Below are 17,510 nucleotides of genomic sequence, written 5' to 3' on the forward strand. Positions count from 1 at the left end.
TGTTGATTTTGGGGTTATTTAGGTGCCCTCAATGTTTATTTCGGGGTCATTCCCAGTTTCGGGGTCATTCCCAGTCCCCGAGGGTGATTTCGGGGTCATTCGGATGTCCCCAATGTTTATTTCGAGGTCATTCCTAGTCCCCGATGTTGATTTTGGGGTTATTTAGGTGCCCTCAATGTTTATGTCGGGGTCATTCCCAGTCCCCAATATTTATTTCGGGGTCATTCCCAGTCTCCGATGTTAATCTCGGGGTTACTTAGGTGCCCTCAGTGTGAATCTCGGAGTCATTCGGATGTCCCCAACGTTTATTTCGGGCTCATTCCCCGTTTCGGGGTCATTCCCAGTCCCCGATGTTAATCTCGGGGTTATTTAGGTACCCCAATATTTATTTCGGGCTCATTCCAGTCCCCCGCTCCATCCCCTCCCCCCGCGCCTGCGCGGTGTCTCCGGAAGGCCCCGCCCCCCGGGCCCGGCGGATGTGGCGGCGCGGCCGCGGCTGAGGGCGGGACGGCGGAGCGGCAGCGGCGGGGCCGCGGTAGGAACGGGACGGGATGGGCCGGGGGGGCTCGGAGGGCGCTGAGGGCCGCGGGGCGGGCTCGGGCCGGGCCGGTAACGGCGCTCCGGGCGCGGTGTCGCGACAGTTGAGCGTGTCGCGAGGAGCCCCCCCCCGGCCTGCCGGGCCCGCCATGTCGCGACAGGGGAACGTGTCGTGAGGAGCCCCCGCCTGCGGTGTGTGAGGGGGGCGGGCAGAGCGTGCGGGGCTGAGGGAAATGGCTGAAGGGGACGCGGCCCAGCGTGTCGGAGGGGTAAAATCAATAATATAATACAGTATAATTATAGATATAACATGTATATTTAATAGATATTGTCTCTCTGAGGCTGTGAAGACACCGCTAGCTCGAAGCAGGCAGGTTGCACGGAGCTGTGGGCAAGGCCCGCTAATCTAAATTAGAAATCGTAATTAAAGCTCAGAGATCACCCCCCGAAGGTGGTGCAGCATCTCCGTCGTGGGAGTGATTAAAATTAAACAGCAAAAATCCCTCAGGAGCSGTGTAGGGGAATATCAAAGGCAGAATATCCAAAGCCGGAGTGCAGGGTGTGATTGTCCCACCAAGGACCTTTTCCCTGGCTTTGGATGTACAAACTTGGGTTGTTTGGCTTCCCTGAGCTTTGGATCTGTGTTTTCCCAGGACAGTCTGGGGTTTGGCATTCCACATGCCCGTGGGGTTTGGAGAGGGACGTTGGTTCTGTGGAATTTTGTGTGGGATAAATGACATGTCCTGCATTGTGTGGGGAACGCTGAAAAGCTCCAGGAGCTGCCATTATTGTAGGCAAAGCTGTTGAATTTATCCCTCGGTGGGTTGTTTTTTTTGACATTGTGGAATGGTTKGRGTTGGAAGGACCTTAAAGCTCATCCAGTCCTGTCCYCGTTCCATGGGCAGGGACACTTTCCACCACCCCAGGGTGCTCCAARCCCCRTCCAGCCTGGCCTTGGGCACTCCCAGGGGTAGGGCAGGCACAGCTTCTCAGGGCAAATCAATTAAATGTATTTATAGATGACATTTCATTTTTTTGTAAGCTGAGTTTGGCTCAAATTGGCAACTGAAACCATTATAAATCATGCGCTACTGAGGAATGCCCACCTGCAACTTTSTTGGCTCATGGAATRAGTGAAACATCAGCRTGAAAGRAACAACAGTGTGTAGTTTCCCTGTRTTTTTCCAAGCCCCATGTATTGTTAGGTGAGGTTTAGGTTGGGTATCAGATGGTTCTGTCCTCAGAGGGTGCTGGAGCACAGGAGCATTTGGACAACGTTCTCCRGGTCAGGGTGGGATTGTTGGGGTGCCKGTGCAGGGCCGGTCGAGCTGAGCCAATCCCCTGTCCCTGCGTGTGCAGCACGTCCCGAGATGGCCGATGAGAATGAGGAGCTGCCGGCGGACGAGGAGCTGCCCGCGCCGGCCGAGGATGGCTTTGAGCAGCTGGAGAACGACAGCCCCGCCGAGCGCAGCGGGCACGTGGCCGTCACCGACGGGCGCTGCATGTACGTCTGGGGAGGATACAAGGTACAGCCCCTCTGTACTGCCACCCACCGCGCTGGGAATTGTGTCCCCTCCGTCTGGGAGTGACTCTGGGAGATTATTCCTCCCCCAGAACACAGCGAACGATTTGTAATGTGACATCGGCGTGTTTTGCAACGCTGGAATAAATCACGAGTGTTAAACCTTGGCAGATACACAGATTTTGGGGTGTTGTTTGCCTTTGGCARAGGGTGAAGGGAATATTGTCTGATTGGAATTGTGCACCCTGGGAAKGGTGATTTTATTTACACAATTGGTGTTTGGGTGTTAAGGATCCCAGGCTGGTGGTTGTCACACTGCGGGTGCATGTTCTGCAGCACAACAAAATCATTTTAGTGACAGAATCATTGTCAGTGACTCAATAAATAAACTCCTGTCATGGCAGGGGGTGGGGGAATGAAAAAGGTACTTTTGGCTCATTTCWGCTCCCTGGCTTGGGCTATAAAACAGGGGTTTAACTTCCATTTACCCCTGTCTGGCTCTGCTGGGAGCTGATTGTTCCCAGCAGATTCTAAATTGGGCTGAATCCAGCTCTCCATGTYGGTGGGAGCTGCAGGAGTGTGGGAAATACAGGCGCTGCTCCTGCTGTGATCTGTCCTGTGATTAGGTCYCACAGGAGGTGTAAACATTCCCAGGAGTCTGTAATTCCATGTGTCAGAAATCCTTTTAACACTGCCTTCCTTCTCTCACCTGTCCTGCAGAATGCCCAAGTCCGGGGATTTTATGACTTCTACCTACCTAGGGATGAAATATGGATCTACAACATGGAAACTGGAAGATGGTACAGTAAATCATTATTTTTGGGGGAAAAAAATTCCTGAGTTGGTGTAGAAAGCATGTAAGGGGCTGAGCAGGGAAAGAATTCCCTGATCTCTTTGTTCCCACCTATCAAACCGTTGCAAAAATGTGTAAAATATTTCAGGTTTGGGGGTTTTTCTGTGGAAAAAACATCCCATAAGTCTTCCCAGGGTGAGATAGGAGAGGCAGCTCAGGATTGTGTGATCACCACTGAGAAGTGTTTTGGGATTTCTGGGATAGGATAGAGCAGCTGGAAATGGTGTTTGTACCACTTTTGGTTACAGTGGTGACCAGGGAATCCCTGTTGAGTTTTTGCCTTTTCAGGAGCTGTTTTTAAAGGTTGTTGCAGCCAAAGAAGCTCCTCAGTGCTTTGCAGGAAGTGGGATTTCAGCTGTGCTTCCATCCCTCCCTGAGGTCAGGAACAACCTTGGACAGGGGCTGGAATCTCCTCTTTGTGGTTGTGATGTTTACAAACAGGAAAAATGCAGGAGCAAAGTAGAAACCTGCAGTTTACCCAGGTGAATCCTTTTTGCCTGAGGATTTTGAGCATTCCAAACTCCTGAGCTATGCAGATGGGATTCCTTCACCCCCAAAAACTATGTATTAATTAAACATTCCCCCACTCCCTCCATCATAACAGGGTAGTTCTGTGAATTGTTACACCYGCAGAGGTGGGAAAAACTGAGATTTGAATGTCTGCAGTGACCTATTGYGATTAAAACCCTCCAAATAAAACCATCCTCGTTCACTTTGATCAGGTGAAATAGTTGAGCCTGTTTTTTCCAGGAAGAAGAGCAAGACAGAGGGAGATGTTCCTCCCTCCATGTCTGGCAGCTGTGCCGTSTGTGTGGACAGAGTGGTTTATCTCTTCGGGGGACACCACGCACGGGGCAACACAAACAAGGTTAGGAATTCCTAAATTTATTCCATCCTTTCCCATGGGGATTGTGTCCTGGAAGCTTCACAGCACTGCAGCAACACCCTGACCTGGCATTGGTTCTGTTCTTGTGCAATTCCCCCATCAGTTGGATTGTGTCCCTGCCTCTGAGTTTGCTGATTTTAAAAGATGGGAATTGCCAGAGTTGCCTGAAGTGATTTCAGGAACTCTTCTGGAGCTGSTCTGTGGTGGTTGAAATGTTTCTCTTCCCTGGAGTCTGTGCAAATCCCAAAATCATTTAGGTTGGGATCCTAAATCACTTGAGTCCAGCCTTTGAACAATCACTGCCCTGTCAACTGGAATTAATTAATGATATTTTCTGATATTCTGGCAGTGTGGTTTAAATAGTTTTGGCCTATATAAATATATAGTTTATATATTTAAGTATAAGATTGCTTATTTCATATGTAAATACAAACTAGAAGGAGTTTGATGGAATTTTTGCAGCTAGTTTGAAACAAACTATATATGTAAGGTGTGACTCCTTCCCTTCCTGCTGTGCATTGTTACATTTCAGTTTTTATGTAAGTGTAGAAGCTGTTTCACAGGATCACAGAATTAAACTTAATTAAACACTTAATTAAATTAATTAATAATTAATACTTAATTATTATTACTTAATTAGTAATTAATACTTAATTAAACACTGGTGTTTTAAGTGTTAAAGGAAAAGACCTTTGAGATCATTGAGTCCAACCTATGATCCAACACCATCTTATCAACTAAACTAGGTCACTGAGTGCCACGTCCAACCTTTTGCAAACACCTGTTCTCTTCTCATAAAATGTTACCAACACAGAGAAGGGATAATACTGTAAAAACCCCACTTTGTAAAGTTTTAACCTTTTTAAAATTGTAAGACAGCTGTACTCTGTACACACCTTCATTGTATCCCACATCAGCTTTTGGGTGGTGAAACTGTGTCCATTTACAACTCAGTGTAAAAAATGAGTCTGCAGAAGGGTTAGGATTTGTGAATCCAGATCTTGTTGTAAATGTTTTCAGTGCTCTGGTTTTCAGCTAGGAAAAGAACTTTTAATTTATGATTATTTCTATGCCAGAATTTCTATAATTCTGTTAATTATAAATGTTTTAATACCACACTTAAGCTTGGAGCTGACCCACGTGAGTTAAAAGATTCTCTTTCTTTTCTCCAGTTCTACATGTTGAATTCCAGATCCACAGACAAAGTGCTGCAGTGGGTGAGAGTGGAGTGCCAGGGGGTGCCCCCCTCATCCAAGGACAAGCTGGGGGTGTGGGTGCACAAGAACAGGTAAAGCCCCAGGGAAGGAGGGGCCTCATTTCCTCCTCCCTGCAGTCACTGTGGTGCTGGTTTGGGATCTTCACCTGGAGAAGGAACTGAGGGGCCTGAAGGGGCTCCAGGAGAGCTGGAGAGGGACTGGGGACAAGGGATGGAGGGACAGGACACAGGGAATGGGGTCAAACTGCCAGAGGGCAGAGATGGATGGGATATTGGGAAAAAAATCCTGTCTGGGAGGGTGGGGAGGCCCTGGCACATGCTGTGGCTGCCCCTGGATCCCTGGCACTGTCCCAGGCCAGGTTGGACACTGGGGCTTGGAGCACCAGTGGAAAATGTTCCTGGTACTGGATGGGCTTTGAGGTCCCTCCCAACCCAAATCCTGTGTGGTGATTTTGGAGTTGAACTCTTGAGCTGCTCTCCATGGAGAGAGCTCCCAGCTGGGATATTTGCTGTGGGATTTGCTGCAGAGACTCTGGAAAGGTGRGAAAATCCTTGTGTGTCCCTTCCAGCCAGGGATAGTCAGCGATTCTKGAATTGCCCACAGTGCTGGTTTTCAGGTCCTTGATGTGGGCAGYGAGCTCATCCTTACCACACCTGATATGATCAGTTCAGATTGAATCTGTGCAGGGCTGGAGTTGTGGGTGGTTAATTAGGTGGTGCAATGGATTGTTTGCTGTCACTCCATAATCCTGTAGGAATTKCTGGCAAAGCCATGCCAGTTTCTAATACAGAGCAAAGCCCAAAGGTAAAATTTGGAGGTAATTCCCATTTAAACTCCAGGAGAGCAGTGTGGGATTCCTGGAGGCAAAGGCTGAGGTGCAGTGACCGGGCAGCACAGGCTGGTAACTGCATAGATTTGGAAAAAGGAGCATAAATAACAGAGAAAAAAAAATATGGAGCAAAGCGTGGAAGCCTGAGGCTGGAAAACAGCTCCAGAGGGATTTAGTGTGGGTGGGAGGGTCGATGAGGCAACAGAGCCTCACACCTGGAAAACCAAAACCAAAGGAGCTTCCCTGGCTTTCCAGTTTGAGCACAGCCTKTGTATTTTTTATATTTATATTTTATGACAACAGATGTGACAGAATTCCTGACAGCTCTTGGTCCATGYTCTCTTCCAGGCTGATATTTTTTGGAGGCTATGGCTATTTTCCTGAAGGGAAACAGCGTGGAACGTTTGAATTTGATGAAACCTCTTTTTGGGTGAGTAACCCTGGAAGCCGTTTCTCTTTCAACTTCTAATATTTAATCAATGCTTATTAATATTTGCTGCTTCTTTATTTTTTTTTTTAAAGAATTCAGGCCTTCCTAGAGGGTGGAACGACCACGTGCATGTTCTGGACCTTGAAACTTTCACTTGGAGCCAGCCTATAACTACGGTAATTAATGGTCTGCTGTCAGTTAATTCACAGCTCAGTAATGTTATTTAGTAGTGTTCTTGGAGCCATTTACACTGAATTTAAACCCTTCATTTACACAGATGCACTCTCCCAAAAGAGGAAATGATTTTTATTTTCATCTGTCCTCATCCATTTTTTCCCGTTGCTTGCTTTGGTTCATGCTTCAGTTGCGCTGTGCTCCCGGGGAGCTCAGGACAATGCAATGTGTGGTTTGCTGTCACCCTCCCTGCCATGTGAGGGTTTGCTACGTGGCCCTTGGGTGCTGAATTGTGGTCAGGAAAGAATTCAACTCTCCTAATTGCAAATATACACATTTGGAGTGTCCCAGGAGCGTTCAGGAGCAGGGAACTGGGGTGGTGTTGCCACAGAGTTGGAGGAAGTGAAATCTGTGGCAAGTAACTCCAGATTGCCAAAGAGTTGCTCTGATTACTTCATACAAGTCTCAAATATTTCAGAAGCTCAAGAAAAATAGTGTTTGATGGAATTCCAGAATGGTTTGGGTTGGAGGAAAACCTCTCTATCCCAGGTTGCTCCAAGCCCTGTCCAGCCTGGCCTTGGACACTTCATGGTTTATGAATATAAAGATTTATCATGTCACTGTCTCATTTACACTCTGTCTTCTGTRGTTTAACCCTCTGCTAAAAGCAAAATTTATAAACTTTATGAGGGAAAAAATAAACCCCATTTTTAATGAGTTTTCTAATCATCCATCACTAAAGCAAGCCTGCACACAGGCTGATTTACTGGCTGGTTTTGTTCACACTGTTCCTTGCTGGCCTTATCTCTGAGGTGAGCTGAGCCTCTCCTGTCCTCTGGTGACAGATTTGTGATGTCCCTTTCCTTTCCCAGGGTAAGACCCCATCCCCTCGAGCTGCTCACGCCTGTGCCACRGTTGGGAACCGGGGTTTCGTCTTTGGAGGCAGATACAGGGTAAGCCCAGCCCAGCTGAACCCTGAGATACCCAAAGCTCAGCAGGAGGTTTGAACCAGCTCTGCTTTGTTGTAGGAGTCCAGAATGAACGACTTTTACTACCTGAACCTGGACACGTGGGAGTGGAATGAAATGTGGGTACTCASACTTGATCTGCCTAAAATTGTTTGTGTCTAAAGAAATTAAACTTGTCCTTGGATCACTGCAGTATCCTGCAGGTATCTGAAAAATAATCAGAGCAGGAAAAAGCAGCAGGATTTTGTTGTCCTGATGTATGATTTGGGGTGTTTTTATTGCAGACTCACCCAAGGCATCTGCCCCGTTGGCCGATCGTGGCATTCCTTAACACCGATTTCCTCGGATCACCTCTTCCTCTTTGGAGGCTTCACCACTGACAAGCAGCCCCTGAGTAAGTCATTCCAAAGGGATTTGGTGGTGTTTTTGTGCTCTTGAACAGCTGTGCACAGCAGCTTGAATAATTGCCTTGAATTCCTTTTAAATTCCACTTGAGGTGATCCAGCTCCTCATGGCCAGCAGCTCATTCTACCGAGCAGGAGCTTTCTGAGTGTGTTCATCTGCTCTAAAAACTTACCTAATGCAAATTGTAATTAGTGACAGCTTCACATTCTCCACCTTCACTCCCATAAACCTCTGGTACATTAAACATCCATTGTCAAACAGGAGCCAATGCTTTACATAATGTTTTTTAGATATATAATATCTAAAATATTTGTCTAAGCATAGCAATGGGCTGTGCTACACCAGAGTATTTGTTCATTGCAGCAGACTTACAGAACTAACAGAATCCTGTTTATACCTGGGATTATATATATATATATATATATATATATATATACTATATATTATATATATATATATAATACAATTTTTATATATACCTGCTTGGTTTCAGGTGATGCCTGGATTTACTGTATCAGCAAGAATGAGTGGGTACAGTTTGAGCATAACTACTCTGAAAAACCAAGGTAAGGCAGACAATTCCCTGGAAAATTATGATTAAAGGGCTGTGGAAGTACTTGGATGTGGCTGTCAGAAAGAGGAGAGGGAGCACACACGTTCCTCTCACCACTCTCCTTTTCCATGTGTCCCAGAGGTGCAGGGTTTGTGTGCTCCCAGAATTCTGGGTGAGTGACACACAGGGCAGGTGCTGCAGGCAGGCTGAGAAGTGTGGCAGGAAATGTGGAATTTAGGGTTTGCTCCTGGGATTTAGGGTTTGATCCTGGGATTTAGGGTTTGATCTGGCTGCAGAGGCCTCTGAGCTGTGAGTTGCAGCAGCAGAGCTAACTGGAACCAGTGTCCTTGGTCTGCCAGCAAACGGGGCACGGGCTGGTGTCACCCAGGTCCTGCCCAGAGGCTCATCCTGTGCACACCCAGGGAGGTTCTTACTCCGTGCTGAGGGGACAGGAGTTGTGACCTGCAATTCAAAGCCCCAAAACCTCTGTGGTGCACCAATATGGGCAGGGATCCGAGCCAGGCTGCTGAGTTAAAGCAGTGACACTTCCTGGCTTTCCCCCTTTGGCATGGCTGGGGTGAGGAGGGATCTTCCCAGTGCTGGGATTGTGGTTAATGCAGAGCTGCTTTCTGTTCCCAGGCTGTGGCACACGGCCTGTGCCAGCGAGGAGGGCGAGGTGATCATCTTTGGGGGCTGTGCCAACAACCTTCTGGCCCATTCCAAAGCTGTGAGTTGGTTTTGAACTTTCCCTTCCCGTGGGATCTGCGGTGCTGGATCACTGCAGTGAGTGTGAGCTGATCACAGAGGTGCACAGGGAAGCCTGAGGGGGAAATGCTTTGCTCCTGTGCAGAGTCCCTCAGTGCAGATGCCTGAAGGCTCAAAAAGCTGAAGGCTTCCTCCAGTGGGAGGTGTCCCTGCCTGGGGATGAGCTTTAGGCTCCTTCCAATCCCAACGATTCTGGGATTCCCTGATCTGATTGTGTGAGCCTGGGCTGCTTTGGCTCCTGCTGTGAACCCACAGAACCAACCCTCTCTGTCTCTCTCTCTCTCTCTCTCTATCCTCCAGGCTCACAGTAACGAAATCCTTGTGTTCTCCCTACAACCGAGATCTCTTGTAAGGTAAGAAAGCAGCACTAAACCATAGAACTGTGGTGTCCCCAGCTCAGCTGGCAGGAGGAAATTCCTGGGAGGGAGGGGAGGCCCTGGCACAGGGTGCCCAGAGAACCTGTGGCTGTCCCTGGGTCCCTGGAAGTGTCCCAAGGCCAGACTGGATGGAGCTTGAGCAGCCTGGGAGAGTAGGAGTTGTCCCTGCCTGTTTTAGGGGTGGAGTGGGATGGAATGAGCTTTAAGGTCCTTCCAACCCAAACCATTCTGTGTTTTGAAGACAAGTGGGGCAGTTACCTCTAGACCAGTTTAATGTTTCTAAAAGACTGGAGAACGTTTCTCCCTGGAGCAGCAGCCAGATGTGAGGACAGAGCAGGATCCCCTCAGCACCCTGAGAGCACCCTCACCCCAACCCCAGCTGTAAGGCAGGAGCTCCCCACGCAGCCTCACCCCCCTGACAGCATCCCTGTGTTCACAGGCTGTGCCTGGAGGCCGTGATTTGCTTCAAGGAGATGCTGGCCAGTTCCTGGAACTGCCTGCCCAAGCACCTGCTGCACAGCGTCAACCAACGCTTCGGCAGCAACAACACCTCGGGCTCCTGAGCCCCGCGGCCGGGCCAGCCCGGGACAGAGACCCATTAAAGGTGTGTCGGTGAACCCTCCCTCCCTCTGTGTCGTAGGTAGTCGCTTCTCGCCTTCCCGTTGCATGTGAATGGCCTAGAGAGAACCTATTTTTGTGTCGAGATGTTTGCAATCAATGTATTTAATGCCGGAGGAGAAGGAGCCTGAGCTTAAGCTGCGGCCCCGGGGTTTGTGCACCCCGAGGGGGCGAGGCCRACCCCGGGAGAGGGGGAGGGTGTCCACGGGGACAGGAGCTGGGGAATTGTGCAGGGAATGCTGAGCACACCCCGGAGGCTGCAGATCGTGGTCAGCCCACAGCTTCACGTTTTGCCACAAATGCTTAAGGTCAGAGAAGCAGGATCTGGAACTGTCCCCTTGTCGGTCGAGAAACTGTCATAAATCTGGAGATGTTAAAGCACCACTACTCTGCTTGGCTGTAGTTTGGTTTTTTTTTTTTGGAATTTTTATGTTGTGGAACTTCAATTGTGAACCTTAGGTAGCAGATATTCTGCCCTGCGAGTGTAACTGAGAGTGCTTCATGCCTGTTCCTGTCCCTGTGGAGCTCCCCTGCWCCTGGAGCAGCTCCAGGGATCTCCCYTGGGTGCAGGGACRTGGAGAGKGTCACCCTGCCCTGGCTGACCCAKSTCTGTGGGGACACAGGGGACAGGGACAGGCTSTGCTGCTGTGGGGAAGGGGGGGGATCATGTTTCAAGCTGTCTTCAAAAAAACCATTAAAAACTTTGACTTCTAGAACAATTCCTGTGCTGTAATTCCTGAGAGATGCCGTGAGTTTCTCCTGACTCCCAGCCCTGCTCTGCCGCCCCTCCCCAAGGTTTTGACACAGCTGGGCTGGGGGATCTGGGCCTGCACCTTCCCTCTCTCCACAGCCAGGGAATGTGGGGAGAAATACAATTCCATCTTCCCAGAGGAAGCATTCTCCCCTGGAACTGCCCTCCCGGAAGCTCCAAGCCCTGCCAGAGGCACAGGGCAGGAAGGAACTGAACACCCTGGAGTTTTCCTGTCCCAAATTCCAGCAGTGGGGAACAAGTGGTCAATGAGAGAAGCAGCAGCAGCAGGGGAGGACATTCCTGACCAAATGCCAGCRATTTACTCCATATTTATCTGCTATYGGTACCAAAGTCCAGCTAAAGCACCCGGGGTGCAGGCCCTGGGTGTTGGAATTCTCAGTCCTGGTCGTGGGTCTGTGTCTGTCCCAGCCCTGGGTCCAGTGTAGTGGGGAGAATCCCCAGCATGGAATCACTTCTTCTTCATGTTCTGGAGGTGAGGTGCAGACACTTTCACCTTCCCAGGAATATTCCTTGACAAGTCGGTGTCCTAGAGAGAAGAGGACAAAGTGAGTACAGCAGGAAAGCATTTCTGGAGCCCAGGGATGATCCCTTTCCTCTGTCCCTGGTGAGCACCAGGCAGGAGCACCTGCCCCTGCCACAGAAATTCCCCCTCCCAACACCAGAGGTTTCTTGGATTATGCTGCTTTTATCAGACAGGAGTGACACAATAAAGGAACAAAAGGCCCAGTGCTACCAGTTCCTAATGGTTCTTCCCAGCCTGGCAGCACAGCTTTTCCAGAGAAGCTGGGCAGTGTCCCTGCCCATGGGATGGGTCGGTTTTTAAGGTCCCTTCCAACCCAACCATTCCAGGACTKACCTTGCCCAGCAGCACTGCAAAAAACCCCAAACCAACAGCACACTCAGTTTTGGCAGCATTTTCCCCCCAAAATGGCCCTTGTGGACATTTTGCTGCTGCTGTGACTTTGTACAAGAGAAACTGCAGAGAAAGCAGCACCTTGACGCTGCGGAACAGGTCCTTTTCTCTTGCACTGGCTTCTTTGGACTGCATAAAATTGTGCAAGGCRATCTTGGCAGCTGGAAAAACACAGGGAAAGGTGAAACAACTTGGAAAACCATGCTGGCTTCAGCAGGCAGAGCACAGGGAAGGATTCAGGSCTTTCAGACCATACCTTTGCCCTTCTTCTGGGTGCCTGGAGTGAGCTTGACTTTATACCTGCCCAAAGGAAAGGTTTCTGTAAGGAAAAGGAGCTGGCACCAAACCCCCTCCCGAGAAGGTGCTGCCACTCACTTGTAGTTGGTCATGGCTGTGTAGGGAGCACAGATGGGGACAGCGAAGAGCAGGAGGTCCTCGGGGTGGGGCTGCCCAGTCAGGGAGTCCAGCAGGGCCACGCTGTCCTGGGGGACAAAGAGCTGCACTGGACCCAGGCCCTGTCCCCAACCTTCCCTGCCAGAGTCACCGGATTGTCCCTGCCCTGAGCTGGGAACGGGGCCTTTAAGGTCCCTTCCAACCCAAACCATTCCCTGGATCCATGATCACATCACTGGCATGGAATTACCAAGCCAGGATTCATGGCTGATCCTCTTTCATCACTAAAATCCTTTGCTGGATCTTAGTTTCGGCCCCCCAAGTGGAGTTACAGGGTCACCAAAAGCTTCCCATGGCAAACACTGTTATCCTTCATTAAGGAATTTAAAGGAAATTCAGCAATTCCCAGCCTCAGGCAACACCCACAGCCTGTAGTTACAGAAGAGTTTGAAGCAAATTTATATGTAAATAAACCTCTAAACTAAAAACAGTCTGCCCTGCTCATTGTGTCATCTTCCAGCCCAGAGCCACCAAGGCTGGGGGTGCAAAAACCAGGAACAGCCATGGAGCGAGCTCTGGGCTTATGGAGGATGTGGAGATGAGCAGGGCAGGAAGGAAAGGAGGTTAATTTTTAAAAACACAATTAAGGTGGGTTCAGATTCCTGGAGGGTTCTCCCAGCCCTCCCCAGTCCCAGCAGGAACAGCCCCCACCTCAGCACTGACAGAGCTGAGCATTTACCTCCAGTCCTGGCTGCTCCTGGTCCTGCTCCTCCTGCACACACAAACAAAGGACACATYAGGGCTGCAGAAACCACCCAGCTGCTGCTTCCTCCCCTGACCYCAATAAATCCTTTTTAGGAGGCCCCAGAAGGGCCCATTCTCCCTGCAAAGAGAGCTGAACTCGTTTCACAGTAAAGGTAACAGCAGCATTTTCCCATGGGTGGGAGAGWGGAGTGTTTCTTTCCAATCTCTGATTTGCCTGGCACATGGGCTGGGAGGAGGGAGATGGAATTCAGAGATCCAAACCCCARCAACAGGGCTGGGAGGGACATGGGGTTCAGAGATCCCAAACCCCAACAATAGGGGTGGGAGGGAGATGGGGCTCAGAGATCCCAAACCAATAGGGCTGGGTGCTCGATTCCAGCTCGGCTGTTGGATGAACAGGATCCTTGGGACTGCTCTGAGACCCAGTTCAGGATGAGCACAGGGATTGCTGCAGGGCTTTGGGAATCCAGTGGGCTCCCCCAGCCCTGGTAACAGGCACAGAGCYCTCCACAGTGCCCAAAATCCATGGGGAGCTGCTCAGCCTCACAGCTACAGAGAGCCAGGAGAGCCACAGTAGGGACAGACACACAGGAGAGAAGAGAGAGCTGCTCACCCTCTGCTCCTGCTGCTCCACCTTCCCCTTCCCCTCCTGCTCCACCTTCCCCTCCTGCAGCTCCCCTTCCCCTCCTGCAGCTCCCCTTCCCCTCCTACTGCTCCCCTTCCCCTGCTGCTGCTCCACCTTCCCCTCCTGCTGCTGTTCCCCTTCCTCTCCTGCTGCTCCACTTTCCCCTGCTGCTGCTCCCCTTCCCCTCTGCTGCTCCCCTTCTCCTCCTGCTGCTCCCCTTCCCTTCCTGCTCCACCTTCCCCTCCTGTTCCACCTTCCCCTCCTGTTCCACCTGCCCATCCCACTCCTCACCTTGTCATCCTGCAGCTCATCCAGGGCCGGCTCCTGTGCCTCGTGCAGCAGGACTCCTGCTGGGAGGGTCTCCTTGCCCCCGGCTGCTCGACGCTGGGCCTTGGTTTTCTGCTGTTGCTTCTTTGCTGCCTCTTCTTTCATCTTGCCCTTCTTCCCCTTTTTCCCTTTGTCCTCCTTGCTGGATCCTGCAGACTGTGGTGACACGGGTGCTCAGGGCTGCTGGCCAGAGCCACCACCCCCTGTGGAAGACAGGACTGCCCGGCCTCACTCACCCCCAGCAGCTTCATGATGAGCTCCCGGTCCTCCTCGTCCTGGTCCCTGTACTTCTCCTTCATCTTCTTCATTTTACTCTGCAGAAGGAAACACCAGCAGCTTCAGAAATCATGACTTTTTGCAGTTTTGCTTCCACAGATAGTGCCTCTCACGCACTTTCCTTCCCAGCATCCCAAACTCTTTCAGAGCAGTTCACCATCAGGGCACRGTTCCAGTGAGCTCCGTGCTAACCCACAATCCTCCTGAAACCACCTGAACACCACCACGAGCCCCAAACCACCAGGCTGCCAGGGCAATCTGGCATTTCTGTCCACACTTCCCTGCCAACAGCTCAGCCCAGGGATCCCCCTGCTCCCTGCCCACCTTCTGGCCCCGCTTGATGGGCGGAGGGGCTGCAGCAGCCTTGTGGCTGTTGGGAGCAGCTGGAGCTTGGGTCTCTGTCTCCGTCTCCTTCTGCTTCTCTTCAGGCAGCTCCAAGTTCTCACAGTTGTTCTGCTGCTTCTTTTTCTTCATTTCTCTGAGGAGAACAACCACAACATCCTGCTTTGCTGTGACAAGAGAGGCTGCTCTCCCCTGACAGCATTCCCACCCTGCCTCTCTGTCACAGGGATCTAGAGGAACACGGGGAACAACCCCTCCTCAGTGAAACTGCTCACAGCCAGCAATTCCCAAAGGACAGGAGCAGGAAATGCAGAATGGACAATGGGATCAGCCCAGACTGGGAGCACAGATGTGCCCAGGACCTGGGGAGGGAATGGGGAAGAGATTTTTGCCCAGAGAAGCTGTGGCTGCCCCTGGATCCCTGGAAGTGTCCACGTGCCTTGGACCTTGGGGCTTGGAGCAGCCTGGGACAGTGGGAAGTGTCCCTGCCATGGCAGGGAATGAGATGGTCCTTAAGGTCCCTTCTAACACACCCCCCTGGGGTTCTGGGATCCCCTGAACACGCCCTGGCTCTCACCTCCTCTCCCTGGCAGAGAGGTGCCTCCGGCCCTGGGCTTTGCTGTCACTCTGAGGAGGGAAAGGCAGTTCAGAGCACACCCTGGCAGCAGCTCCCACTGCTCTGGGCCAGACACCAGAGCTGGGACCTTACCAAGCTGGGCTCCTCCTCTTTGGGGATGATTTTCTGCAGGGATCTGTGGGGAAAAGGAAATGGAGCTCATCAGCAGCTCAGCCACGGACACATCAGCACAGCCCAAACCTGGGCAGCTCAGCTGTAACACTTTCAGCTTTCTGATGCTTGGCAATCCCAGCTTTGGTGAGCTGGAAAGGCAGCAATTCTGGGATTTGCTTTACAAAACAAGTCTTGGATCTCTGCCAGCTCCTGTCATGCACACACAAGCAACAAACACAGCCTGGACACTGAGGGAACTCCAAAGTGCAGCTTCCCAGGYACACAGCCCCACATCCCCCTCTCCACCCTCTAAGGAACCCCATTTCCAGAGACAACAGGGCCAGGAGCTCATCCCACAGCCTCACATAGAGCAGCTGCTCTGCACCAACCTGGCAGAGCAGAAGCAGCTCAGGGCTGTTTATCAGGCGTGAGCAGCCCTGGAAGGAAAATGAGGCAGCATTCCCATTGCTGAGCATGGAAAGAAGGGATGGCACCTCATTTATTTTTAGGAGACCCTCAGGTGCTCCCCAGCTGCTGCTTCTCTCACCTCTGGGACTGAAGGTGTGACAGGTCGATTGTGGTGTCYGGGTAATTCACCTCTTCCTCCTCCACTTCCTTCTTTGGCTCAGGATGTTCTTCCTCAGATTCTCCATCGTCCTCCTCGGACTCAGCCTCTGGAGCAGGAATGTTCCCTCCTCGCTGCTCCAGCTCAGCACTGCCCTCATCACGGGTACCCTCTGCTGTGGCTTCCACATCCTCTGCAGCTTCCTCACCCTCTGCAGCTTCCTCACCCTCTGCAGCTTCCTCACCCTCTGCAGCTTCCTCTTCACTGCTGCTGTCTCCTCCATCTGGAACACAGAGGGCAGGAAAAAAGAGTCAGGAACATCAAACTGATCCATCATAGAATCCCAGAATGGTTTGGGTTGGAAGGGAACTCAGAGACCAAYTCGTTCCACCCCTGTCATGGGCAGGGCACCTCCCACTGTCCCAGGGTGCTTCAAACCCCATCCAGCCTGGCCTTGGGCACTGCCAGGGATCCAGGGGCAGTCACAGATTCTCTGGGCACCCTGTGCCAGGGCCTCCCCACCCTCAGAAATTCCATCCCACTATCCCATCTACCCCTGTCCTCTGGCAGTGTGAAACCATTCCCCCTTGTCCCATCAGGGATCCAAAATTTGGGATCACCCAGTCCCCCCTCATACCTAAAAGCTCCACTTCCTCAGCCACCAGCTCACTGGCACTGCTGGAAACWGTGTCCAGATCCTCATCCTGCACTTTGACCTTCCTCTCCTCACGGTGCCTCCAGACACAGCTYTCATCCACCTGAAAACGAGGAGCCTTTGGCAGRCCTGCACCAGCCCSAGTGATATTCACAGAACATTCAGCYTTTTCTTCMCTTTTTAACACTTTTTCCCATCAAAAAGCAAGAAAATTAAACCAGACMCAGGTGTGCCAACCTCAAAAGTCAGGGTGGCACACAGAGCTGCACTCCCAGATCCCCTAAATGTGTCCATGCTCCAAACAGAGTCAGGATAAGAACCCTGGCAGAGGCAGCAACGTCCAGAGTCTGTTTGAAATGCASACACTGCACACTGGGCTGAGATGGAAGTGAAAGCAGAGCCATTATCAGCAAGAAGCCTTTTATGGGATTTGTCCCAGTGGGAAAAGAAGTAATTGGGAATATACTGATAAGCAAGATGCACAAAATAAGCCCCCTACAGCTCAAAGCAAATTACAGAAGCCAGCAGGAGCTGCATGGGAAAAGCTGTACCTTAAACAAGAAGCTRAAGCCCATCATCAGATAGGAAGGTGGAAGGAAATTCTTCTTCCCTGAAAAACAAAGGCAGAGTCTCATGAGGAGGTTTAGCAGCCATGCAGCAGGATGTGCTTCCAAAATTCATTTTTATCAGAGACTTTAGGCTACCAAAAAATTTCTCTGGGGCTTATTTTATCTCTGGATGAGAACAAGAGAACTCAAAAGCAGCTGAGGTAATGAACTTCTGCCCAGRGCTCAGCTAGAAACGCTGCTGCAGCTGCCTGATACTCAAGTCTGAGCCATTCCCAGCAGATTTCTGGGAGAAGAGTGAGATTTGCTGGCTGTTCACAGGGAGGGGGTGGCTGCCACTGCAGCAACTTTGAGCAAACATTCCCATGGCTCCTTTGTGCCTCACCTCGGATCATGAAGCTCCCAGTAGTGAGATATTCTCCCGTGGGGGCAGTTTTAGAAACCTAA

At 51.0% G+C, this 17,510-nt stretch overlaps 2 protein-coding genes across 4 annotated transcripts in view; one reads left to right on the plus strand and one right to left on the minus strand.

The window, feature by feature from the left end:
• The first annotated feature begins 460 nt into the window (after window positions 1-460).
• On the plus strand, window positions 461-10,724 carry KLHDC2 (kelch domain containing 2). 3 transcript variants are annotated; one of them, XM_057383361.1, is made up of 14 exons: window positions 461-535; window positions 1,897-2,063; window positions 2,780-2,859; window positions 3,663-3,780; window positions 4,971-5,086; window positions 6,193-6,274; window positions 6,367-6,450; window positions 7,321-7,401; window positions 7,477-7,535; window positions 7,701-7,810; window positions 8,315-8,387; window positions 9,014-9,101; window positions 9,440-9,492; window positions 9,956-10,724. In XM_057383361.1, the coding sequence occupies exons 2-14, from the start codon at window positions 1,908-1,910 to the stop codon at window positions 10,077-10,079; spliced, it is 1,224 nt and encodes a 407-aa protein (XP_057239344.1). In that variant the 5' UTR covers window positions 461-535; window positions 1,897-1,907; the 3' UTR covers window positions 10,080-10,724. The 3 variants fall into 3 exon arrangements, with proteins under 3 accessions (XP_057239344.1, XP_057239345.1, XP_057239346.1); XM_057383362.1 differs by lacking the exon at window positions 461-535 and adding an exon at window positions 617-729; XM_057383363.1 differs by lacking the exon at window positions 461-535 and adding an exon at window positions 747-806.
• Window positions 10,725-10,925: 201 nt separating this feature from the next.
• Window positions 10,926-17,510, minus strand: part of NEMF (nuclear export mediator factor) — an 18,841-nt gene continuing 12,256 nt past the window's right edge. Inside the window, exons 20-33 of the mRNA XM_057383360.1 lie at window positions 17,449-17,506; window positions 17,049-17,107; window positions 16,480-16,600; window positions 15,825-16,125; window positions 15,257-15,299; window positions 15,125-15,174; window positions 14,530-14,683; window positions 14,166-14,243; window positions 13,894-14,085; window positions 12,952-12,984; window positions 12,195-12,301; window positions 12,076-12,119; window positions 11,901-11,980; window positions 10,926-11,432 (exon numbers count right to left, since the gene is read on the minus strand). Coding sequence (XP_057239343.1) covers window positions 11,355-11,432; window positions 11,901-11,980; window positions 12,076-12,119; window positions 12,195-12,301; window positions 12,952-12,984; window positions 13,894-14,085; window positions 14,166-14,243; window positions 14,530-14,683; window positions 15,125-15,174; window positions 15,257-15,299; window positions 15,825-16,125; window positions 16,480-16,600; window positions 17,049-17,107; window positions 17,449-17,506 — 1,398 coding nt within the window. The 3' untranslated portion in view covers window positions 10,926-11,354. The remainder of the gene's footprint in view (window positions 11,433-11,900; window positions 11,981-12,075; window positions 12,120-12,194; window positions 12,302-12,951; window positions 12,985-13,893; window positions 14,086-14,165; window positions 14,244-14,529; window positions 14,684-15,124; window positions 15,175-15,256; window positions 15,300-15,824; window positions 16,126-16,479; window positions 16,601-17,048; window positions 17,108-17,448; window positions 17,507-17,510) is intronic.

This window comes from Malurus melanocephalus, unplaced genomic scaffold (genome assembly GCF_030028575.1).
Source record: "Malurus melanocephalus ecotype Western Australia unplaced genomic scaffold, MMel_1.1 scaffold_627, whole genome shotgun sequence".
Taxonomy (NCBI): Eukaryota; Metazoa; Chordata; class Aves; order Passeriformes; family Maluridae; genus Malurus; species Malurus melanocephalus.